A 26,604-nucleotide genomic window follows, 5' to 3' on the forward strand; every position below is an offset into this window, starting at 1 on the left:
ATTAGATTACTTATTAGGAGACCATGTTCAATGCTGGCTCTGGCATAGTTTTACAAATTTCTTTGCAATTGTAAAAGCACTACATAAAGGTAAGATACTATGGATGATATTTATAAGCTGTGATGCAATGTTGGGAAGTTCCAGGGTAGAGGCGAGTATAATTAAGTGGTCTTGCCTTGTTCAGACAGTTGAAAATACTTAAATGAAGGTGTCCATCTGAATGGGAGGCAAGACATAGATAATTCAAAATAGTGCCTAATGAAAGTTTACTCCACTTAACTTTGAAAAGCATATCAGGAAGACAAATCTTTTAGAAAATTTTTAAAAAATCATAGAATGGGTGCCAAAGTCACTAGTAACTATTTTCATTTTTGGAATTACTATGAATAATTGAAATTTGGCTGTATTATACAAATTGCTTGATAATTCATTTGCTATAATGTTAAAAGTTTAGATGCCATGACTCAAGTGTTATGACTTTCTTTTCTATTTAAATTTGAAAGGCCTTTTATGAATTTCCAAATAGCAAATTTAATTTTTTACTCGAGATCTTTTCTTTGACTAAGTGAAGAAAAATTATTAAATAGGTGATGAAATCTTTAACTGATATAATTTGTATTATGTTAGTTCACAAAATTGCAGTATAGCACACTAACATTTGATGAGGGAGCCAAGAATACTCAAAGAAGAAATTAAAGTCTCTTCAGTAAATGGTTCTGGGAAAACTGGATATTCACATGTAAAAGAACTCACAAAAACTAACCTGAAATGGATTAAAGATTTAAATGTAAGACCTGAAACCATGAAACTCCTAGAAGAAAATATAGGGGGAAAAGCACCTTAACATTAGTCAGTTATTTTTAGTATCAATAAACTCTAGAAACTATAGCTATCCTTCTAAAATTATTTTTAATTTAATTTTATTTTGTGTATGTGTGTATTACAAAATTCATTGTTTATGCACCTCACGCAGTGCTCCATGCAATACATGCCCTCTTTAATACCACCACCAGGCTCACCCAACCCCCCACCTCCCTCCCCACCAAAACCCTTAGTTTGTTCTAAAGTTATTAAAAGTGAATTCTAGATAAGTAAGAAATATTATAGATTCCATATGACCATAAAATTTCCCCCTCAGGCGAAGACTGATACATATTGGATGTAGATCCACACTCCCTTATATAGAATTTGGACAAACAAAATTTTTCTGGAGACCTAAAATTTTTCATAACTCATTTGGTAATAAGAAATTATCTGAACTTCCATGAGAGTTAAATCCTGACTTGAGCAAACATGAGGTGCTTATTTCACTTTGTGTAAATTTTCCTATATTTCACTATAAAATCATTAATTAATTTTTGATTATAAGAGTACGGCCCTAGTCCCTGCTGGGAGTACTACATATATATAGTATATACTCTACATGACAGTTCTAGAATCTAAAAAACTGTGAATTTTGAAACACAACTGGTCCCAAGGTTTCTGGTAAGGTACTATAGACCTGAAGAGGGACAAGATGGTAAAGAAGTAGGAGACCCTGTTTCAACCGGTCCCCTGAATTGAGCTAAATATCTACCAGAACACTCTGGACACTCATGAAATCAGCCTGAGATGTAAGATTATACACTTCTGGATCTCTACAGGAGCACAAGATCATCAGTGGAGAGGTACAGAGGAGTGAGAATGTTTGGACTAATCTCAGAGGATAAACAGAAGGGGGAGGGAACCACCAGAAGCAACCCATTAAAAAGTAATACCCCATTACAAAAGTACCCTATGCTTGGGGACCAGCATTAGCTTGGAGACTGGTTAAAAACACTCAAAAAGAACAAAGGGTCTTAAGGGGAAATTGGTGGGATCAGGTGGTCATAGGCACAGACCTAAGCCCATGGTCCCAGGGCGGGTCACAGTTGGCACCCATCCGAGCCTGAAAGAGTCCAGTGGGGGCTCCAGTTGTCTGTCCCTGGGCCCACAGCCTTCCGTGGCCTGGACCACTGCTGGGTCTGGGCCTACCCCAGCCTGCACCTGAGAGAGCCCAGCATGGGATCCAGCCAACAGTCCCTAGGCCTGCAGCCTTCTGCAAGACGCACCACTGCCAGGTCTGAGTGCACCTGACATGGGCATGGGCTACAGACAGCAGTCCTGGAAACAGCAGTGACCAGGATCTGGCTCGCCTGGATCAGTATTGCTCACAGTTTTAGTGTCACAGGGGTGCAGAGGCAAGCAGGGGCCTAAGGCAACCATGAGACAGTGGCTGGTGGTGCACACTGCCTGTGGGAGGTTGCAGTGTTTAGTGGAGTTTGCAGAGGGAGAGTCTGTGTTTTTGCACCATCCTGAGGGGAGCAGACTGAGGCTTCTCTCTAAGGGGAAGGTCTTGGTGTGGAGAGTTTACTTTGCTCTGACCCTCACAAAAAGGCGCAGGAAGCCTCCAAAGAACAAAAACCTCCAAAGAACAAAAACCTGAAAAACCGGTTTCCACAGTGCCCAGATCCTTAATAAGGGGGAAGGGTGACTCAACACAGCAAGACTGAAAAACAACTCTGTAGGACCCTCCCCCAGAAGACAAGCCAAAAGAACAAGAGGACAATAACCACAGGGTCCCCATAAAACTGTAAAACCCCCAACATCAGGGGAAAACAATATATTAAGCTCCTGGTACTGCCCTCAAACCTGTATATTTCATAGATACAACTTTATTTATTTATTTTTGGATGGAAAGGAGAAGGGAGTTGGGGGAAATTGGAGGGGGAGATGAATCATGAGAGACTGTGGACTCTGAGATACAACTTTTTTTTTTTAAATTCGTTCTCATGATTCTTGTTTTTTAATTTTTTTAAACCTACTTACCATTATGACTAGACATTTAATACAACATATTCCATAATAACTTTTTAACTTGAACTATTTTCATACATAAACCTATGTTTTATTTTTATTTTTCTTTTAGATAAATAGATAGATGATAGATAGATAGATATAAGCTTCAAGGTAGTCCTTTTTTCCTATTCAATACTGCCCCTATATATAAACCAGTATTAATTTCCCTGTATCTCTGGAAAGTTGAGTCCATTAACAAAGATAACAAGATACACCCAGGAAGAACTGAGATAAGCTTCCTCACCCACATTGAGGGTTTAAACCATCTTCCCATCTTATTCTTTTGTCAGTGTTTCTGTGTACTTGTTTTTGTTTTGTATTATTTTCTTATTCTTACAGGTCATTTTGGCTGGGGTTTTTTTCTTTTAATTTTGTTGATCCTTTTGTTTGTTCATTTTTGTTTTTGTACCTTATAAATCTTACTTTTGGGACTCATTTTGGCTGGTTTTCTTCTTTCTTTTTTTTTTTTCCTCTTTCACTCTCTTTTTTTTCTTTTTTCTTTCTCTTTGATGGTGACTTCCAATTGCTCTGAAACTTTCCAGAGTGCACTTTGCCTGGATTGTGGTTGATATTTCCAGCCATACCTCCTCTCAACCATCTCTCACCAAAATGACTAAGAGGAGGAATACCCAACAGAGAAAAAATTCAGAGACTGTGACCTCTGCCAGAGAACTATTGGATATGGACATAAACAATATGTCAGAAATAGATTTCAGGGTAATAATTATCCAGGCAATGGCTAGGTTGGAGAAGATCATTAGTGGCAACATAGAATCTCTAAGGGCAAAAGTGAGAGTTGACCTGACAAAACATAAAAATGCTTTCAGTGAGATCCAATCTAATCTAAGTACTTTAACAGCTAGGGTAACTGAGGCAGAAGGTAGAATTAATGATCTAGAGGACAAACTAATAGAGAAAAAGGATCAGGAGGAGGCATGGAACAAACAAACAGAATTATTGGGATCCCTGAGGGGGTGGAGAAAGAGAAAAGACTAGAAGATATAGTTGCACAAATTCTGGATGAAAATTTTCCCAGTCTGGGGAATGGAACAAGTGTTTGTGTCCTAGAGGCAGAAAGAACACCCCCCCCCAGGATTAACAAATCTAGAAAGACCTCAAGGCACTTGATAGTGAAACTGACAAATCATAATTTTAGACAAGAGCCTCTGATGGGAACTGGGAGAAGAGATTCCTTATGTACAGAGGAAGGTCCATCAGATTAACACCAGACCTGTCCACAGACACCTGGCAAGCCAGAAAGGGCTGGCAAAACATATTCAGGGCACTAAATGAGAAGAATATGCAGCCAAAAATATTTTATCCAGCAAGGTTGACATTCAAAATGGACAGAGAGAAGAAGAGCTTCCAAGACTGGCAAAGTTTAAAAGAGTATGTGAACACCAAGGCGGCACTATAAGAAATACTAAGGGGGCTTCTATAAAAGAAGAAAGAACCTAAGAGTAGCAGAGACCAGAAATTTAAAGAGACAATCTATAGAAACAAGGACTTTGCAAGCAACATGATATCAATAAAAACGTATCTTTCAATAACCACTCTCAACGTGAATGGCCTAAATACTCCTATAAAATGACACAAGGTTGCAGATTGAATAAAATGACAGGACCCATCTATATGCTGTCTACAAGATACCCATTTGGAATCTAAAGATACATCCAGACTGAAAGTGAAGGGATGGAGAAGAATCTCTCATACCAACAGGCCTCAAAAGAAAGCTGGGGTAGAGACTCTCATTTCAGATAAATTAGATTTTAAAGTAAAGACTGTAGTCAGAGATACAGAAGGACACTACATCATCCTTAAAGGGTCTATCCACCAAGAAGATCTAACAACTATAAACATTTATGTCCCCAATGTGGGTGCAAACAACTACATAAGCCAACTGTTAATCAAAATAAAGAGTCATATTGATAAGAATACATTAATTGTAGGGGATCTTGATGCACCACTCTCATCAATAGACAGATTATCCAAGCAGAAAATTGACAAAGAAACAAGAGCTTTGAATGACACACTGGACCAGATGGACCTCATAGATACATACAGAACATTCCACCCTAAAACAACAGAATACTCACTCTTCTCAAGCACACATGAAACTTTCTCCAGAATCGACCACATACTAGGTCACAAATCAGGGCTCAACTGATACCAAAAGATTGAGATTATTCCCTGCATATTCTTTTTTTTTTTTTTGTAGTTCATTCATTTTCATTTATTTTTTTTTATTTATTTTCAGTGTAACTGTATTCATTGTTTTTTCACCACACCCAGTGCTCCATGCAATCTGTGCCCTCCCTAATACCCACCACCTGGTTCCCCCAACCTCCCACCCCCCGCCCCTTCAAAACCCTCAGGTTGTTTTTCAGAGTCCGTAGTCTCTCATGGTTCACCTCCCCTTCCCATTCCCTCAACTCCCTTCTCCTCTCCATCTACCCTTGTCCTCTATATTATTTGTTATGCTCCACAAATAAGTGAAACCATATGATACTTGACTCTCTCTGTTTGACTTATTTCACTCAGCATAATCTCTTCCAGTTCTGTCCATGTTGCTACAAAAGTTGGGTATTCATCCTTTCTGATGGAGGCATAATACTCCATAGTGTATATGGACCACATCTTCCTTATCCATTCATCCGTTGAAGGGCATCTTGGTTCTTTCCACAGTTTGGCGACCGTGGCCATTGCTGCTATAAACATTGGGGTACAGATGGCCCTTCTTTTCACTACATCTGTATCTTTGGGGTAAATACTCAGTAGTGCAATTGCAGGGTCATAGGGAAGCTCTATTTTTAATTTCCTGGGGAATCTCCACACTGTTCTCCAAAGTGGCTGCACCAGTTTGCATTCCCACCACCAGTATAAGAGGGTTCCCCTTTCTCCACATCCTCTCCAACACACGTTGTTTCCTGTCTTGCTAATTTTGGCCATTCTAACTGGTGCAAGGTGGTATCTCAATGTGGTTTTGATTTGAATCTCCCTGATGGCTAGTGATGATGAACATGTTTTCATGTGTCTGGTAGCCATTTGTATGTCTTCCTTGGAGAAGTGTCTGTTCATATCTTCTGCCCACTTTTTAATATGATTGTCTGTTTTGTGTGTGTTGAGTTTGAGGAGTTCTTTATAGATCCTGGATATCAGCCTTTTGTCTGTACTGTCATTTGCAAATATCTTCTCCCATTCCGTGGGTTGCCTCTTTGTTTTATTGACTGTGTCTTTTGCTGTGCAGAAGCTTTTGATCTTGATCAAGTCCCAAAAGTTCATTTTCGCTTTTGTTTCCTTTGCCTTTGGAGACATATCTTGAAAGAAGTTGCTGTGGCTGATATCAAAGAGGTTACTGCCTATGTTCTCCTCGAGGATTCTGAAGGATTCCTGTCTCACGTTGAGGTCTTTTATCCATTTCAAGTTTATCTTTGTGTACAGTGTAAGAGAATGGTACAGTTTCATTCTTCTACATATGGCTGTCCAGTTTTCCCAGCACCATTTATTGCATTTATTTTCCACTGGATATTTTTTCCTGTTTTGTCCAAGATTATTTGACCATAGAGTTGAGGGTCCATATCTGGGCTCTCTACTCTGTTCCACTGGTCCATGTGTCTGTTTTTATGCCAGTACCATGCTGTCTTGGTGATCACAGCTTTGTAGTAAAGCTTGAAATCAGGTAACGTGATGCCGCCAGTTTTATTTTTGTTTTTCAACATTTCCTTAGTGATTCGGGGTCTCTTCTGATTCCATACAAATTTTAGGATTATTTGCTCCAGCTCTTTGAAAAATACTGGTGGAATTTTGATCGGAATGGCATTAAAAGTATAGATTGCTCTGGGCAGTATAGACATTTTAACGATGTTTATTCTTCCGATCCAAGAGCATGGAATGGTCTTCCATCTTTCTGTGTCTTCTTCAATTTCTTTTAGGAGTGTTCTGTAGTTCCTCGAGTACAGATCTTTAACCTCTTTGGTTAGGTTTATTCTGAGGTATCTTATGGTTCTTGGTGCTATAGTAAATGGAATCGATTCTCTAATTTGCCTTTCTGTATTTTCATTATTAGTGTATAAGAAAGCCACTGATTTCTGGACATTGACTTTGTATCCTGCTACATTACTGAATTGCTGTATGAGTTCTAGTAGTTTGGGGGTGGAGTCTTTTGGGTTTTCCATATAAAGAATCATGTCATCTGTGAAGAGAGAGAGTTTGACTTCTTCCTCGCCAATTTGGATACCTTTTATTTCTCTTTGTTGTCTGATTGCTGTTGCTAGGACTTCTAATACAATGTTGAACAAGAGTGGTGAGAGAGGGCATCCTTGTCGTGTTCCTGATCTCAACGGGAAGGCTGCAAGCTTTTTCCCATTGAGGATGATATTTGCTGTGGGTCTTTCATAGATAGATTTGATGAAGTTGAGGAATGTTCCCTCTATCCCTATACTTTGAAGCGTTTTAATCAGGAACGGATGCTGGATTTTGTCAAAAGCTTTTTCTGCATCAATTGAGAGGATCATGTGGTTCTTCTCTCTTCTCTTATTGATTTGTTCTATCATATTGATTGATTTGCGAATGTTGAACCATCCTTGTAACCCAGGGATGAATCCCACCTGGTCATGGTGGATAATCTTTTTAATGTGCTGTTGGATCCTGTTTGCTAGATTCCCTGCATATTCTTATACCACAGTGTTTTGAAACTGGAATCTCAACCACAAGAAAAAGATTGGAAGAAATCCAAACACTTGGAAGTTAAGACCATTCTGCTCAAGACTGTTCAGAGCAACCAGGAAATCAAAGAACTTAAACAATTCATGGAAACCAATGAGAATGAAGACACATCTGTCCAAATCCTATGAGATATGGCAAAAGTGGTCCTAAGGGGGAAATACATAGCCATCCAAGCCTCACTCAAAAAATTGAAAAATCCTGAATACACCAACTCTCTTTATACCTTAAAGAACTGGAAAATCAACAACAAATTAAGCCAACCCTACACACAAGAAGGAAAATAATCAAGATTAGAGCAGAGATCAATGAGTTAGAAACTAGAGATATAGTAGAACACATCAACAAAATTAGAAGCTGGTTCTCTGAAAGATTTAATAAGATTGATAAACCACTGGCCAAACAAATCCAAAAGAAAAGAGAGAAGACCCAAGTTAATAAAATTATGGATGAAAGGAGATAGATCACAACTAACACCAAGGAAATAGAAACAATCATCAGAAATTACTATCAATAGTTATATGCCAATAAGTTAAGCAACCTAGAAGAAATGGATGCATTCCTGGAAACATATAAACTTCCAAAACTGAAACAGGAAGAAATTGACAACTTGAATAGACCAATATCTAGTAACAATATTGAAGCAATGATCAAAAACCTTTCAAAAAACAAAAATCCAGGACCTGACGGATTCCCTGTGGAATTCTACCAAACATTCAAAGAAGAAATAATACCTATTGTCCTGAAGCTGTTTCAAAAATGGAAATGGTAAGAAAACTTCCAGACTCTTTCTATGAAGCCAGCATTACCTTAATCCCGAGACCAGGCAGAGACCCCATCAAAAAGGAGAATTCCAGACCAATGTCCCTGATGAATATGGATGTCAAGATCCTCAACAAGATCTTAGCTAATAGGATCCAACAGTACATTAATAATGTACATTAATAACCATTATTAATTATAATTAAATCATGATGGTACATCCACCATAACCAAATGGGATTTATCCCTGGGATGCAAGAGTGGCTCAGCATTCACAAATCAATCAATGTGATGGAACAAATCAATAAGAGTAGAGAGAAGAACCGCATGGTTCCCTCAATTGATTCAGAAAAAGCATTTGACAAAATACTGCATCCTTTCATGATTAAAACTCTTCAGAGTATAGGGATAGAGGAAATATTCCTCAACTTCATAAATCCATCTATGAAAAACCCACAATGAATATTATTCTCAATGAGGAAAAGATGAGCACCTTCCCATTGAGATCAGGAACATGGCAAGGATGCCCACTCTCTTCACTGTTGTTCAATATAGTACTAGAGGTCCTAGCAACAGCAATCAAACAACAAAAAAATAAAATGTATTTAAATTGGCAAAGAAGAAGTCGAACTTTCTCTCTTCACAATGACATGATACTTTATATGGAAAACCCAAAAGATTCCACCCCAAATTACTAGAATTTATACAGCAATTCAGTAATGTGGCAGGATGCAAAATCAATGCTCAGAAGTCAGTTCCCTTCCTATACACTAACAAAGAAACTATAGAAAGGGAAATTAGAGAATTGATTCCACTTACTATAGTACCAAAAACAATAAGATGCCTTGGAATAAACCTAACCAAAGAGGTAAAGGATCTGTACTCAAGGAACTATAGAACACTCATGAAAGGGGAACCTGGATGGCTCAGTGGGTTAAAGCCTCTGCTTTTGGCTCAGGTCATGATCCCAGGGTCCTGGGATCGAGTCCCACATCGGGTTCTCTGCTCAGCGGGGAGCCTGCTTCCTCCTCTCTCTCTGCCTGCCTCTCTGCCTACTTGTGATCTTTGTCTGTCAAATAAATAAATAAAATTTTAAAAAAAAGAACACTCATGAAAGAAACTGAAGAAGACACAAAGAGATGGAAAAACATTCCTTGCTCATGGGAAGAATATTCCTTGTTAAAATGTCTATTCTACCCAGAGCAATCTATACTTTTATGCCATCCTAATCAGAATTCCTGATCAAAAACGGGAATTTTTCAAAGTGAAGGAACAAACAATCCTAAAATTTGTATGGAACCAGAAAAGACCCTTAATCACCAAGGAAGTGTTGAAAAAGAAAAAACAAAGCTGTGGGCATCATGTTGTCTGATATCAAGCTTTATTACAAAGCTATGATCACCAAGACAGCATAGTACTGGAACAAAAACAGACACATAGACCAATGGAACAGAGTTGAGAATCCAGATATGGATCCGGATCTCTATGGTCAAGTAATCTTTGACAAAGCAGAAAAAAATATCCAGTGAAAAGAAGACAGCCTCTTCAATAAATGGTGCTGGGGAAATTGGACAGCTAAGTATAGAAGAATAAAAGTTGACCATTCTCTTACACCATACACAAAGGTAAACAAAATGGATGATAGACCTCAAATTGAGAGAGGAATCCATCAAAATCTTAGAGAAGAACATGGGCAGTAACTTCTTTGACATTGGCCACAGCAACTTCTCTCAAGACATGTCTCCAAAGGCAAAGGAAACAAAAGTGAAAATTAACTTTTGGGATGTCAAGATAAAAAGCTTCTGCACAGCAAAGGAAACAGTCAACAAAACAAGAGGCAGCCCATGGAATGGTAAAAGATATTTGCAAATGACACTATAGACAAAAGGCTGATATATAAGGTCTATAAAGAACTCCTCAAACTCAACACCCAAAAATGAGATAATCATGTCAAAAAATGGACAGAAAACATGAACAGACACTTCTCCAAAGAAGACATACAAATGCCTAGCATACACATGAAAAAAATGTTCATTATTAGCCATCAGGGAGATTCAAATCAAAACCACATTGAGATACCACCTTACACCAGTTAGAATGGTCTAAATTAACAGGAGAGGAAACAAGTGTTGAAGAGTATGTTGAGAAAGGGGATGGTGAGAATGCAAGTTGGTGCAGCCACTTTGGAAAACAGTGTGGAGATTCCTTATGAAATTAAAAATAGAGCTACCCTATGACCCTGCAATTGCACTACTGGGTATTTACCCCAAAGATACGGATGTAATGAAAAGAAGGGCCATATGTACCCTGATGTTCACAGCAGCAATGTCCACAATAGCCAAACTGTGGAAAGAACCAAGATGCCCTTCAATGGATGAATGGATAAAGATATGGTTCATATATACAATGGAATATTACACAGCCATCAGAAAGAATGAATACCCAACTTTTGTATCAACATGGACGGGACTGGAAGACATTATGCTAAGTAAACTAAGTCATTCAGAGAGAATCAATTATCATATGGTTTCACTTACTTGAGGACCATTAGAAATAGCACGGAGGAGACTAGGAGAAGAAAATTAAAAGTTAATTGTGGGAAACTGGGGGGGGGGGCGGGGAGAGGAACCATGAGAGATTGTGGACTCTGAGAAACAAACTGAGGGTTTGGGAGGGTAGGGGAGTTGAGGGATGCGTGAGCCTGATGGTAGGTAGTAAGGAGGGCACATATTGCATGGAGCACTGGGTGTGGTGCACAAAAAATTAAACTTGGAACACTGAAGAAATAAAATTAAACTTAAAAAAAGATACTATAGACTTTTTTTAAGCAAATAGATGTGCTTTTTTAAATATTTTATTTATTTGTCAGAGAGGGAGCATGAACAAGGGGAGCAGAGGGCAGAGGGAGAAGCAGGTTCCCTGATGAGCAGGGAATGTGATGCGGGATTCAATCCCTGGGATCATGACCTGAGCCAAAGGCAGATACTTAACCAACTGAGCCATCCAGGCATCCCAATACTATAGACTTTTAGTTGCTTTCTTGGTCTCCTACATTCAGTGCTTGTAAATGGACGAAAATGGATGGAATGAAATGGTATCAAAAATTTTCAATTGTTTAGAATCCCAACAGAAAGCTGAAGAAGTTTGCCAGATGTATTTTATGCAGCTGCGCTCTGGCCTTATCATAGAAAAGACGGCCTGTTATTTTAGGAAAGAAATCACCAAAAGGCATTCACCAAGAACAGGTAAGGGGAAACTATATTTCCTGGTAACTCTTCAATATAGTAATGGGCTTCCCTCTGCCCTTATTTACCACATAGTGGATGTATAATTTTTTCCCTTGAGCAAATTTTCTTTCTGAAAAAAAGTAAGGATGCTGGGGGCGCCTGGGTGGCTCAGTGGGTTAAAGCCTCTGCCTTGAGTTCAGGTCATGATCCCAGGGTCCTGGGATCGAGCCCCGCATCGGGCTCTCTGCTCAGCGGGGAGCCTGCTTCCTCCTCTCGCTCTCTCTGCCTGCCTCTCTGCCTACTTGTGATCTCTGTCTGTCAAGTGAATAAATAAAATCATTAAAAAAAAAAAAAAAGTAAGGATGCTGAATTACTATCTAGCCATTTTCAAAAGGACATCTAAAACTTTTTATAGCATGGGAGAAATGGTATTGTTACAATATTAAGTGAAAACAGATGATATAAAAATTATAAATATGTTTACAGTATTTTAAGTTTTTTTTATTTAAAGGAATTAAACTAAAATGTTTATAGCAGTTTTTTGGGTGTTGATTCCATGGGTAACTAGTTTTCTTCCACCTGGGCTCCAACGGATATGCCCTACTGAGGTATAAGTGTGCCAGGAGGTATTGGTCCTTCAGACTATAGGGCAGCTAAAGCCCTGGGATCAGTCCCAGCAATCAGCTTTGACTGGGAATCCTCAAAGAGGGGTAAAGAAGTTTGGGCAGAGTGGGTACTGACAGTCCACTCCTACTCTCTCCCTGTCCTTCAGGTGGAAAGTACAAAGAGCAACATCTGGTATTCACTGCTTGTCATCAGAAGCTAAAGGAAGACTTTGCCTGTGATGTACCTATGGCCCAGAAATGTTTTAGGGCAACTAATTTTCCAAGTATCCAAGGTATGACTGGTGCTGAGGGTGGTGTGGGTGGGAGGAGGGAGGAAAGACACAGGACCAGGGCCACTCTAGGAAGCAGCTTCAAGTCAATGCCTACCTGTGTAACATAAACTTCTGTTCATTTGAAGCCCACAAATGTATTCAGTGGTATTCAAACTAGGTACAGAGTAGCTGCTCTAACAATGAATGTACACTTTATAGTTAGCCCTCCATTATTATTTTGAAATACTTGTTACGAATTGGAATCCCATATCATTATTCCTGGGGAAAATATGTTATCCTTTGGGGAAAAAAACCCCACATTCCCCTCCCCCAAATTCCAACATTGACAATGAAAGAAAATTAAGAACTACTATATTTTTAAAATATAATATGAACTCCTAAAAATTTTAAAAGTTTGTTCAAATGGCTTTAAGTATCACCTACTCATGCAAATAAAGTTCAAATTGATGGTGACCATCAAGAAGTGAAGAGATCATTACAAAAATTTGACCAGGAATTGCATGTTGCCATTTCAAGCATAATCCTTATATAAATGTCTTAAGTTCCCAGAAGCATACTGAAGTTTCTCATTCATTAAGTGTCTTTTTTTTAAATTTTTATTTATTTTTTCTATTTCTTTTCAGTGTTCCAGAATTCATTGTTTATGCACCACACCCAATGTTCCATGCAATACATGCCCTCCATAATAACCACCACCAGGCTCCCCCAACCTCCCACCCCCCTCCCCTCCAAAACCCTCAGTTTGCTTCTCAGAGTCCACAGTCTCTCATAGTTCATCTCCCCTTCCAATTTCCCCCAACTCCCTTCTCCTATCTCCCCATGTCCTCCATGTTATTTGTTATGCTCCACAAATAAGTGAAACCATATGATAATTGACTCTCTCTGCTTGACTTATTTCACTCAGCATAACTCTTCTAGTCCTGTCCATGTTGATACAAAAGTTGGGTATTCATCCTTTCTGATGGAGGCATAATACTCCATAGTATATATGGACCATATCTTCTTTACCCATTCATCTTTTGAAGGGCATCTTGGTTCTTTCCACAGTTTGGTGACTGTGGCCATTGCTGCTATGAACATTGGGGTACAGATGGCCCTTCTTGTTACTACATCTGTATCTTTGGGGTAAATACTGAGCAGTGCAATTGCAGGGTCATAGGGAATCTCTATATTTAATTTCTTAAGGAATCTCCACACTGTTTTTCAAAGTGGCTGCACCAACTTGCATTGCCACCACCATTCTCCCACACATGTTATTTACTGTCTTGTTAATTTTGGCCATTCTAACTGGTGTAAGGTGGTATCTCAATGTGGTTTTATTTGAATCTCCCTGATGGCTAGTGATGATGAACATTTTTTCATGTGTCTGTTGGCCATTTGGATGTCTTCTTTGGAGAAGTGTCTGTTCATGTTTTCTGCCCATTTTTTGACACAATTATCTATTTTGTGTGTGTTGAGTTTGAGGAGTTCTTTATAGATCTTGGATATCAGCCCTTTGTCTATATTGTCATTTGTGGATATCTTCTCCCATTCCATGGGTCACCTCTGTGTTTTGTTGACTGCTTCCTTTGCTCTGCAGAAGCTTTTGATCTTGATGAAGTCCCAAAAGTTCATTTTTGCTTTTGTTTCCTTTGCCTTTGGAGACATATCTGTGGCCGATGTGGAAGTTTCTGTGGCCGATGTGGAAGAAGTTACTGCCTATGTTCTCCTCTAGGATTCTGATGGATTCCTGCCTCATGTTGAGATCTTTTATCCATTTTGAGTTTATCCTTGTGTATGGTGTAATAGAATGGTCAAGTTTCATTCTTGTACACATAGCTGTCCAATTTTCCCAGCACCATTAATTGAAGAGACAGTCTTTTTTCCACTGTACATTTTTTCCTGCTTTGTCGAAGATTATTTGACCATACAGTTGAGGGTCCATATCTGGGCTCTCTACTCTGTTCCACTGGTCTATGTGTCTGTTTTTGTGCCAGTACCATGCTGTCTTGGTGATCACAGCTTTGTAGTAAAGCTGAAAATCAGGCAACGTGATGACCCCAGTTTTAAATCATTTTATTTTAGAAGTTCATGTACAGACTCAGTATTTAACATTCTTCTGTTTTGTACATTATTTTTCTTAGCACAATGCTATAACATAAAGAAAACATTTTTTTTTCTCAAGACCAACCTAAATGGTCCCTAATTTTACACTGGTTTACCCCAGTGTGCCATAGAAATACTTTCATTTTCTATGTGTGCTGGGACATTTTTTTAAAGTTAGGAATACTGTTCTAAGTGTCTCTGTTATTTAGCCAGAGGAAAGAATGGTACTCACACTCTCCAGGATTGTTGGAAGTCTTTGAATAACTCCACACCTTACAGATTTAACCATGTCTATCAAAATACAGTCTCCTTGTTCACAGTCCCCCTGACCATAAGAAACAAGGAAACAGAGGTGTCTTTAAGCAAAGTCTGTCACTTTTCCAGCTTCTTTCTCTCCACCAAATCCTCCCTTAAATACACTAATATGATCTCCTATTGTTTTCAACCAAGAGACTAGCATCTCTAACCCCATTCAAGTGGTACACCTTACCCTTTGAGCTACATTAAGCTTGCACCCAACTTTTGTATCAACATGAACAGGACTATAAGAGATTATGCTGAGTGAAATAAGTCAAGCAGAGAGAGCCAATTATCATATGGTTCACTTATTTGTGGAACATAAGAAATAACACGGAGGACATGGGTAGATGGAGAGGAGAAGGGAGTTGAGGGAAATTGGAGGGGGAGATGAACCGTGAGAGACTATGGACTCTGAAAATCAATCTGAGCATTTTGAAGGAGCGAGGGGTGGGAGGTTGGGGGAGCCTGGTGGTGGGTATTATAGAGGGCACGTATTGCATAGAGCACTGGGTGTGGTGCATAAACAATGAATTCTGTTACACTGAAAAGAAATAAAATAAAATAAAATAAAATAAAATAAAATAAAATAAAAAGCTTGCACCAGAGGCTTTTATCTAACCAATGGTGGTGGGCAAAGTGTAGCTCAAATTGAAAAGAAAAACAAAAATCAAAAACCTTTAAGGGGGGCGCCTGGGTGGCTCAGTGGGTTCATCCTCTGCCTTCAGCTCAAGACATGATCCCAGGGTCCTGGGATCGAGCCCCGCATCGGGCTCTCTGCTCACTGGGGAGCCTGCTTCCCTCTCTCTCTGTGCTTCCCTCTCTGCCTACTTGTGATCTCTGCCTGTCAAATAAATAAATGAAATCTATAAAAAAAAAAAAACCTTTAAGGAAGCATTTCTTTTTGATTGCCGAAAGATTGTTCATGGGAACAAGTGCATTTGAATTTTTAATGACAAGCTTTTCACTTGTTACAGAACATTCTGCTTCCCTGAGCACATACAATGATCAATCTATTACTTTCGTTTTTGAGGATGGAGGTTATGAGATCTATGTAGAAGACTTGAGAAAAGACCAAGAGAAAGGTAGAATATTTCTTTTGTCTATAATGATATAATGATGACTAGTAAAGTAAAAAATAAATTTACCAAGGGGTGCCTGGATGGCTCAGACAGTTAAGTGTTCAACCCTTGATTTCAGCTCAGGTCATTGATCTCAGGGTCTTGAGATCAAGCCCCATATCAGGCTCTCACTAGGTATGAAGCCTACTTAAGATTCTCTCTCTCCTCCCCCTGCTCTTGCCCCTCCAACTCCACCTCTCCCTAATAATAATAATAAAAATAATAATAATAAATTTACCAAACCATAAACAGTGGACTACTTCAGACATAGCAAATAAATTCCATGCTGTGTGCTTACTCCAATGTATTGGCAGCAGGTGCCTAAATACACTAAGTTGAGGAGAATTTAGAAGCTTAGTCAGGGTTTATCAGGGAAGGATGCTGATAAGTGGTATCTGTTCTGAAAGATGGAAGGAGAGACCACACATATTTGCTATTACTGAATTACCTACTAGATCTTTCCAGCTTTATCAATATCACCAAAGTACAATCTCAAGTAAAGGAATATACCAATACTATGAACAATATGTTAAATATTTTAATAATTACTGATTAGAAAATTCATCACAACATATTCATACATTTTTTAGGTCTTTCTTAAAATCACAAAAGTTTTGCTTTTATTGATATATAATAAAAGAGGATATTTTCTGCTGTTATGTATATGTTGAAATTGAAATCTTTTGATAAAATTGTATCTCATCAAAAGGATTTTATGTATTCTCTTTCAGATAAGGTGCTATTCCGTTATTATGATTCCCAATCCCCCTCTCATAAAACAGGTAATTTGGAGGGCTGGGCAGTTGTAATGCTTGCATTCTTGAATTTGGGGGTAAGGACAAATCCAAAAATGCTCCATGAAAAAGGCAGTCTCAGGAGGTTCTCTCCAGCCCACACTCATGGCAAAATCTTAGATTCTTACAGGATTTATTCCACCCATCCATTGCAGAATAATCGTGGCTTAAGCTACACAAAACTTTATTTTTATCTTAGCCAGGGCTGGAATAGCAGTTCTGTTCAACAAGTTGTACAAGGACCAAGCTCCTTCTCTGTGACTCTGCCAACATCTACATGGTTCAAGATTACTTGCTACCATGACAATGCCCAATCAGCAGGACAAAGGAAGATATGACACATGAATGCTCTTTCCCTTTAAGGACAAAACTTTAAGTTGCAACTGACACTTCCATTCACCTCATATTTGTCAAAACTTAGTCACATTGCTACACTTAGTTATAAGAAAACAGACTGGGAAATGTTCTATTACACAAGGAGGGTAGTTGGATATTGGGAAACAACTATCAGTGGCTTTGCATGCAGACAGGGAAGCTGACACCCAGACAAATACCCAATAGAGTCACAATTCTACAATTAGAAAGCAAATAAGGAAACTAAGGAGCTTAAAATTACCCCCAAATAATGGGGTGATTTTACTAAGTTTAATTTAATTTAATGGGGTAATTTTGCTAATTTTACTAAATGGGGTAATAACTAAGGAGCTTAAAATTACCCCAAATTGTCCAATAACTCTTTAGGAAATTAAACTTACCCCCATATTGTCCAATGATTCTTTAGTTTCATTTGGGTACAAATACTTCTAAAAGACATATAGGTTAATGAAACAATTATTTTACATCATATCTTGGACTCTTTTCCTATGTGTTAAATTCATTTAAATTAAAATGAGCTAAATTCTTAACTTTATAATTTAGATTTTTCAATTTTTTATTACTTTTTAAGTTTACTTTTTTTTTTTTAAACTGCAAGGTGATGGTGTTGATGGCCAGACATTATTGGTAAACCTGAGTCCTACAAAAGACAAAGACTTTTTGCTGCATGCCAACAACAAGGAACACTCTGTGGAGGTAAAAGAAATATGCACTTAACTGTCATAACTAACTCCAATTATTTGTGCAGATTTGGGTGTCTGGCATATTTCAAAGAAGTTTTGCTTCTGCTATTGTACCTAAGACACAATCAGTTATTGCTAATAACTTGCTTCTGGAGTAGGAAAGGGAGATAAATGGCATGTATAGCCTTGCTACAGAAAGTGTGTTCTCTGCCAGCATTGCACCTGGGAGTGTGTTAGCTATGCAGAATTTCAGGCTTCCTCACAATTAAAGCAGAATCATAATTTTAACAAATCTCCAGGGAATTCATTAGCACATTGAAGTTTGAGAAGCACTGTTATATAGAATGATCTCAAATCCTTTCCATTTTACTTTAGGACCTACTTTGTTCTTCCAGGAAGTGTTCCTGATAAAATATAGTTTTCTTAGGCAAATGTAAAAACAATTTTATACTCTGACCCTGCTAAAGAGAAAGTCATAAACATTTCCATATGCCAAGATTTACAATGTTACAATGTTGTTACAAAAAAAATGTAAATGGCAGTATAATATAGGTCATGGTGAAAATTTATAAACACCTTCAGGAACAAACAAGCCAAAGATAGAGACCAGGAAGAAAACATAAAGAGTACAATATAGATGACAAATGACATAAATACAAAATTATGAATCTAGCTAATACAGCCATATAAGGTATTATCATAAACACTGGATGGTAACCAGCATCTTTCTTAACAAACATTCCTAAATGTATATAACAGTGTTGGATGTATATAACTACTCAGTGATAAGAGCTGACCCCATACAGAGCTCTGTTACATGCCAAATACTGTGCTAAATGTTTTACAAGCAGTCTCCTTTAGTTATTGCAGTAATTACATAATAGAGTTGTTGTCTTAGTCAAATATTACTATAATACAAACCATCCCCAACACTTATTGGCCTTAAATAATAATCACTTATATCATTCACATATGTGCTGGTAAGTTGTTGGTAGACTGATCTAGAAAACTGATTAGACTAAGAAATTGAGGTTTGAGAAGTAAAGCAATGTGCATACGTCTCAGAAATAGTACATGGCAAAAGTCAGGCATAAATCCTGAGCTGCTGCATCCAAATCCAGTCACTCTAAATTGTGTTTCTCAACTATCAATGAATCAAATCAGACACCCCCCCCCCCACTTTAGCCCTCTACCCATTTCTTCCTACTACACCCACCACTCCCATCCCCTACTTAGTAAGCACCCTTGCTAGAAATACTAGTTATAATTATTCCCTTTTACTTTCTATTGCAGGGAGGTAAGGTTGACTTTGGACTTCCCACTTACATGCTGGTTGCTTTCTTTCTTTTTTCCTCAGCTACAAAAATGTGAAAACCAATTGCCAGACCAGGCCTTCTTCCGCCTTCATAGGAAGTCTTCTAAATGTGTTTCTTTCGAATGTAAGAACAATCCTGGAGTGTTTATAGGAGTAAAGGATAACCACCTTGCTCTAATTAAAGTAGGGGACCCAACTGAGGATTCAAAGAGTATAGAGAATACCATATTTAAGCTCTCTTAAACTTCATGTGATGAAAAGCTGTGGAGCCTGGGTTGGGTAACCCAAATAGCCAGTGCTGGAGAAAGGTTGAGAGATAAAAAAAGAGACAGACAATGTTTAAGGGAAATGAAGGGTACTTAGTATGCTATGAAATATTTTTCTTATTATTTGTAAAAATATTTTTATAATATATTCTGTCTGTTTTTTATTACCCTTTGTCTCACTACATATTCAAAAGTGTATTGTTACATAGACCTCAGAAAACATACAACCTGACTTCTACTTTTTTCTACTTTCAGCCCAGAAAGCTTGATATTTAGAGCTGAGATCTTTAGGGAGAAGCAAGGGCCTTAATCCAAGTTTCATTTTAGACAGGGATCCATTTTAAAAAGCTACATAGAGACATAATTTTCCCTGGTTCCAAACAACAAGTTCAAACCTTAGAGCTGTTGGTGAAAAGACAATCAGATCTACTTAGACTGACCATTTCACAAATGGAATAAAACATCAAATTTGTTTGAAGATGTCCAAAACCAGGACACCTGCTTGGCTCAGCTGGTTAAGCTGATGCCTTTAGCTTAAGTCATGAACCCAGGGTCCCGGGATCAAGTCCTGCTTCAGACTCCCTGCTCAGCCAGGAGCCTGCTTCTCGCTTTGCCTGCCACTCCCCCTGCTTGTGTGCTCACTCTCTCTTCCTCTCTCTCTCCCTCTCTGACAAATAAATAAATAAATAAAATCTTTAAAAAAAAAATGCCCAAAACTTTAGACAAATTTATAGGTAGGCAGATAATATGAGAAAAGAGAAAGATAGTTGAAAAATTAAGAAAAATAAATCTAGTATTTGTAAAGTAAATAATTTTACATCTAATTATTTCATTTTAAAAATGCTGATTCTTATACAATAAGGTAAATTTAGCAAGGCATTCTTATATTACAAAGTAAAATAAATTTTAGTTCAGACGTATAATTGAAATCTTTGGGAATAACTAACAAACTAAGTACCATGGTAAGGCCACAAGTCCTCTAATCTACTAGAGCTTAGATGGGACACAGAATTAACATTATAATATCAATAACTGACTATTCCTTATGTTTGTGTTATAAAATGTCCTTCTGACATTATGCTCCAGGGATCTATGACCTGATATACATGTCACCCTGGACAAAATTTCTTCTAATCCTTTCTTCCCATGTGTACAGTGTTTTCCTTGTCCAGCTTCCTGATTAGCGTGCTTACCATGGAATTTTTTTTTTACTTTTCTTCTTTCCTTTGACCAACTGTCCTCTTGATAAACATTTTGAGACCCCTGATCTTCACTCCATATTACCTAACCTCTGGATGGCAACATCTTTTTCTATTTTGTCTACCTGATGTAGAATTTCACATAAGCGTAATGATGGCAATATTTTTTATTAAACATCTTTGTGTTTTACATTACTAAGGTAGTAAAATTTATACTTGACTATATAATAAAACTTTTCAAACACTAAAGCAATAATTTTTGCTTACTTTAAGGCTTCAAATTCTACTGTAACTTTTTCATAGGTTTAATACTGACAATAAATGCTAAAACTAATAACAGTACCTATGAAGTACAACTTTTTCTGAAAGAGTGGGCTTTTAAATTTCTAATTTGTTGAGATCTATTGGATATAATGCTGGTGGAATATAAGATTAATAAGTCTAAGAGTTACTGTGTGAGGGTAAACAACTGTAAACAACAATATATCTTTCATTACATTGTCAATTTTATTATGGAGACAAAAATAAGGGTATTAAGGAGGGCACATATTGCATGGAGCACTGGGTGTGGTGCAAAAACAATGAATTCTGTTACGCTGAAAAGAAATTTTTAAAAAAGAGGTTAAATAAATAAATAAATAAATAAAAATAAATAAATAAAGCAGAATATATATCATCTTTTCTGAAAAACCCTAAGTGTTAACCATATGCATCTGTATGGTATACTTAATATGATTGTTTTAAAATAACCTAATATATCTATTACATTGTTTAAGTTCTTGAATAAACTGTATTTTTTAAAAAGTGTGTGAGACCATAATGACTTTATCATAAAATGACTATTCTGAAATTTTTAAGTCAAAATAAGCATAGCTTAATCCACTAATGTTGCTCTCTGGAGTAGGTCGTTTGGTAATTCAAAACTAAGTAAGATATTCCAGAGAAGAGATTGTGTCTTTTTCGCCTTTGTACTCCCAGTGCCCATCATAAGGACCAGCACAAAGGACCTATTCAGATTTACCTGAGATCAAACAACCAACACACACCTGCAAAAGAAAATTTAACCTGACTTCTGACTCAGTTAGGTATCTTTCAACCTGATTACTTTATTTCTGCTGTTCAATTTTCTTTTCCTAAAAATACTTTCTACCATCACTATGGTGATTTTTATTTGATTAAAATATACAAATGTGTGGTGGTCTTTTGCTATTTATTTTTATGTGTTTTGTGTTATGTGTTTTGATGGTCTAAATTACTGGAAGGAATTTGGTCATTTCTTTGTATCTGAAATAACAATTATGTTAAAACTTACTTTTCCCTCATTTTATTTATATTTGTTAGATTTTTATGTATTTATTAGATACCTTGAAATACTGTCAAGAAATTTTTATTTGAATGAGTAATGTGGCTTAGAATTGGAAAAGAATAGTAAAAATTGAGATTCAGGGGATTTTGAAAGAAAATTGCTAGTTATAATACAATAACTTGATTAAAGTCTAAAAAGATGAACTTATAACCCCAACATCTACAAAACAAGTCAAAAAACAAAAACAATTTCAACCTCTGTGCTGCATGCCAAGAAATTGCATGATAGAGAAATCTTAAGCTAGGGTACTCAGGTGGGGATTGAGCCAGGCTTGTCCCAAAATTCCTTTCCCCCATAATACAGTGACCTGTACAGCCCAGAAATCTTGTCTTCTAGCACCGGTTTCTTAAACATATGCCATGCATATTGGACTTTGCTAAGTACCATGAAAGCACCAAACAATACAAAACAAAACAAAAACCTAAGCTATGCTCCTTGTCCGCATAAACTTGAAACATGTACAATTTATGTATTAAAACTTCAACACTGCAGTACACAGTTGCACAAAGGTAAGAGACATCAGTGTGAGTTTCTCATTAGAGAAAGAAATAGTACTGAAGACTCTATCCCCATACCCTAATACCCACCCTGATTGATTCCTATATCCATTCTCAAAGTCATGTTAAATAGGTTCCCTGTGCAGGTCCCAGGCAAAACGGGGTCAATTCAGTTGCTCCAAATTCCTTAATACTCAGGGTTGGGACTAGGGGGCTTAGGAATCTGAGAAAGAGATAAAAGTTAAAGCCAATTGGTAGAGTTAGAATTAATAAGCTGCTTCCTGTTGAGATGCCAAAATGAAGAAATATTTGTCCAAGTTCAATTATAGTCTCTAGCCCATAGGATACTCCCATAAGAGGACACATGAATCACTATCAGCATATTAAAAGCATAGGTTTGTCTCTTGCACTGTTAATGGGAATACAGACTGGTGCAGCCTCTCTGGAGAACAGTATGACGATTCATCAAAGATCAAAAAATAGAACTACCCTATGATCCAGCAATTGCACTAATCGGTATTTACCCAAAGGATACAAAAATGCAGATTCAAAGGGGTACATGTACCCCAATGTTTATAGCAGCATTATCAACAATAGCCAAACTATAGAGAGAGACTAAATGTCCATTGACTGACAAATAGATAAAGAAGATGTGGTGTGTGTGTGTGTGTGTGTGTGTGTGTGTGTGCCGAAATACTACTCAGCCATCAAAAAGTGATATCTTGCCATTTGTAACAAGGTGGATGGAACTGAAGCATATTATGCTAAGTGAAATAAGCCAGAAAGACAAATACATAACAGATGAACATATGGGAAGGGGGGGAAGGAGAGATGGAAAAAAAACATAAGAGACTCATAATGATAGAGAACAAACTGAGAGTTGATGGGGGGAGGTGTGGGGAGGATGGGCTAATGGGTGATGGGTATTAAAGAGGGCGTTGGGTGTTGTATGTAAATGATAAATCACTGAAGTTTCCCCCTGAAACCAATATTGCACTGTATGTTAACTAGAACTTAAATTAAAAATTTAAAATAAATAAAGAGATTATCCTGGTTTATCACAGTGAGTGAATGTAATCACAAAGATCCTTTAAATGTGGAAAAAGAAGGCAGAAGAATCAGTCACATTATGATGTGAGAAACACTTGAGTGCCATCACTGGCTTGGAAGATGGAAAGGCACCATGAGACCAAAACTTGGGGATAACCTCTAGCAGTTGGAAAAAGCAAAAAATGAAAAAAAAAAAAAACTTCTCTAGAAATATATTAAAACATCTGCAACATATTCAGTTATATTTTAAAATCTCTGTAATGTGATATTGATGAAGGAATGGACAGATAGGCAAATTGAATAAAAAAACATTAGGTAGTCTCAAATGCATGTGCAAATTTAGCATATGATAAAGGTGATACCTCAGTTAAGTATGGAAAAGGATATCTTTGTGATGCATGTATGGGGTTAATTGGATATCCATAAGGGGAAAAGTAAAATTGCAGATACTAGACTTTTAGAGGTCTAAATATAAGAAGTGAAACCATGGAAAAAATCAATAAAATCTAATATCTGTTAGTGGTAGAAGGCTTTGCTAACTATGACTCAAATTCCAGATGCAGTTAATCAAAATATTGTTAAACTGATTATATATTTTTAACTCAAGAGTTGTAAAATGTTATATGAGAAAAATAATTGTAGTTAGACCATGAGTAGTTAATATGCTTAATATATAGTTTCTAAAAAAAGAGAAACAGTCAATAATCCTATAGAAAAAAATAAGACAAGATAAGGGGAAGTCAAAGAAAAAAAGTACAAATGGCCCTTACTCCAATCCTACTTCCACAAATCACTTGTAAAGACACAATTTTATGTGTATACTACCCAAAGTGATCAGCACATTTAAAGCAATCTTTACTAAAACACCAATAGCATTTTTTTCACAGAACTAGAAAAAGAATGCTAAAATTTATATGGAACTATAAAAGACCCCAAATAATCAAAGCAATCTTGAAAAAGAAAAGCAAAGCCGGAAGCATCACAATTCCAGACTTCAGGTTATATTACAAAACTGTAAACAAAACAGCAAGGTAATGATACAAAATAGGTACACAGATCAACAGAACAGGATAGAAAATCCAGAAATAGACCCAAAATTATATGGTCAATTAATCTTCGACAAAGAAGAAAGATTATCCAATGCATAAAAGACAGTCTCTTCAACAAATGGTGTTGGGAAAGCTAGACAGCAACATGCAAAAGAATGAAACTACTAACTTACACCATACACAAAAGTAAATTCAAAATGGATTAAAGACTTAACTGTGAGACCAGAAACCATAAAAAATCTTAGAAAAGAGCACAGGCAGTAATTTCTCTGACATGGACCATAGCAACTTCTTTCTAGATATGTCTCCTGGGGCAAGGAAAACAAAAGGAAAAATGAACTATTGGGACTTCAAAAGCTTTTGCACAGCAAAGAAAACAATCAACAAAACTAAAAGGCAACCAATGGAATGGGAAAATGAGCAGAAGACATGAACAAACATTTCTCCAAAGAAGACATACAGAAGGCTAATAGACACATGAAAAGATGCTTATCATCACTTATCATCAGGGAAATATAAATCAAAACTACAATGAGACACTTTACACCTGTCAGAATGGCTAAAATCAACAACACAAGAAACAGCAGATGTTGGTAAGGATATGGAGACAGGAAAACTGTTGCAGTGTTAGTGGGAGTGAAAACTGGTGCAGCAACTCTGGAAAACAGTATGGAAGTGCCTCAAAAAGTTGAAAATAGAACTACCCAGCAATAACAGTACTAGGTATTTACCCAAAGAATACAAAAACATTAATTCGAAGGGATACATGCACCCCTATATTTATAACAATATTATTTACAATAGTTAAGATATGGAAGCAGCCTGAGTGTCCATCAATTGATGAATGAATAAAGAGGATGTCACACACACACACATACACACACACACGGGAATATTATTCAGTCATAAAAAAAGAATGAAATCTTGCCATTTGCAACAACATAGATGGAGCTAGAGAGTATAATGCCAAGTGCAATATGTCAGTCAGAGAAAGACAAATGTCATATGATTTCACTCATATGAAACAAAACAAAAGCAAAGGGAAAAAAAGAGAAAGACACAAACCAAAAAAAAAGAAAAAGACTTTTAAATTGGTGGTTACTAGAAGGGAGGTGGATGGAGGGATAGGTGAAATAGAAGATGGAGAGTAAGTAGTGCATTTGTCATGATGAGCACCAAGTGATTAAAATAAATACTTAAAAAATAAAAATGATAAATTTTAAAATAAAGACACATTTTTAAATACAAGAAAAGATGTATTTTAACTGAAAACTGTTGAAAAAAAAAACAATAATAAGGTTGAAAAATCCAGGGACTATAAACATGGAGTATTATACAACTGTATAAAGAATGAGGGATACAGGCACCTGGGTGATTCAGCCAGTTGAGCATCTGACTCTTGATTTCAGCTCAGGTCACAATCTCAGGGTCATGCGATCAAGCCCCAGGTTGGGCTACATGCTTGCACATGGAGTCTGCTTCAGATTCTCTCCCTTCTGCTTTCTCTCCTCCCCATTCACATGCACACTCTATCTCTCTAAAGAGAGAGAGGAAGAGAGGAAAAAAGGAAGGAAGGAAGGAAGGGAGAGAGAGAGGGAGAGAAAAAAAAGAACTTCATGAAAAGGCCTTAAAAAAAAAAGGAATGAGGGATATATGCTACTATGGTGTCATCATAATGTATGCCTTAAAATAAAAATGGCAAGATGACAAAAACTATGTGCAGTGTGCCACAAAAACAACAACAAAACCACTAAGTTTGAGGTACCTGGCTGACTCAGTTGGAAGAGCCTGGAACTCTTGATCTCAGGATGGTGAATTTGAGCCCCATGCTGGGTGTAGAGATAATATACATTCACACATACATACATACACATACACATGGGAAAAAAAAAAAACAACCTTAAATCTTCTTTATAAAAGAACGTAAGTTTGGTTTACTGCTTACAGGCTGTGCAACTTCAGTAAATTATGTGACCCTACTCAATTTCTCTATCCTCTGTAAAATGAGGAGGTATCAAATA

The 26,604-nt window shown here is 37.2% G+C and overlaps 1 protein-coding gene across 3 annotated transcripts in view; it reads left to right on the forward strand.

Moving 5' to 3' along the window:
- Positions 1 to 21,245, forward strand: part of IL33 (interleukin 33) — a 53,183-nt gene extending 31,938 nt beyond the window's left edge. For 2 of the 3 annotated variants that reach the window (XM_080820068.1, XM_080820069.1), the window contains exons 3-8: positions 11,481 to 11,606; positions 12,361 to 12,486; positions 15,846 to 15,953; positions 16,721 to 16,771; positions 17,757 to 17,854; positions 19,199 to 21,245. In XM_080820068.1, coding sequence (XP_080676194.1) covers positions 11,481 to 11,606; positions 12,361 to 12,486; positions 15,846 to 15,953; positions 16,721 to 16,771; positions 17,757 to 17,854; positions 19,199 to 19,399 — 710 coding nt within the window. In that variant the 3' untranslated portion in view covers positions 19,400 to 21,245. The remainder of the gene's footprint in view (positions 1 to 11,480; positions 11,607 to 12,360; positions 12,487 to 15,845; positions 15,954 to 16,720; positions 16,772 to 17,756; positions 17,855 to 19,198) is intronic. The other variant, XM_080820070.1, reaches the window with a different exon arrangement.
- The last annotated feature ends 5,359 nt before the right edge of the window (positions 21,246 to 26,604 follow it).

This window comes from Martes martes (assembly GCF_963455335.1).
Source record: "Martes martes genome assembly, chromosome: 12".
Lineage (NCBI taxonomy): Eukaryota > Metazoa > Chordata > Mammalia > Carnivora > Mustelidae > Martes > Martes martes.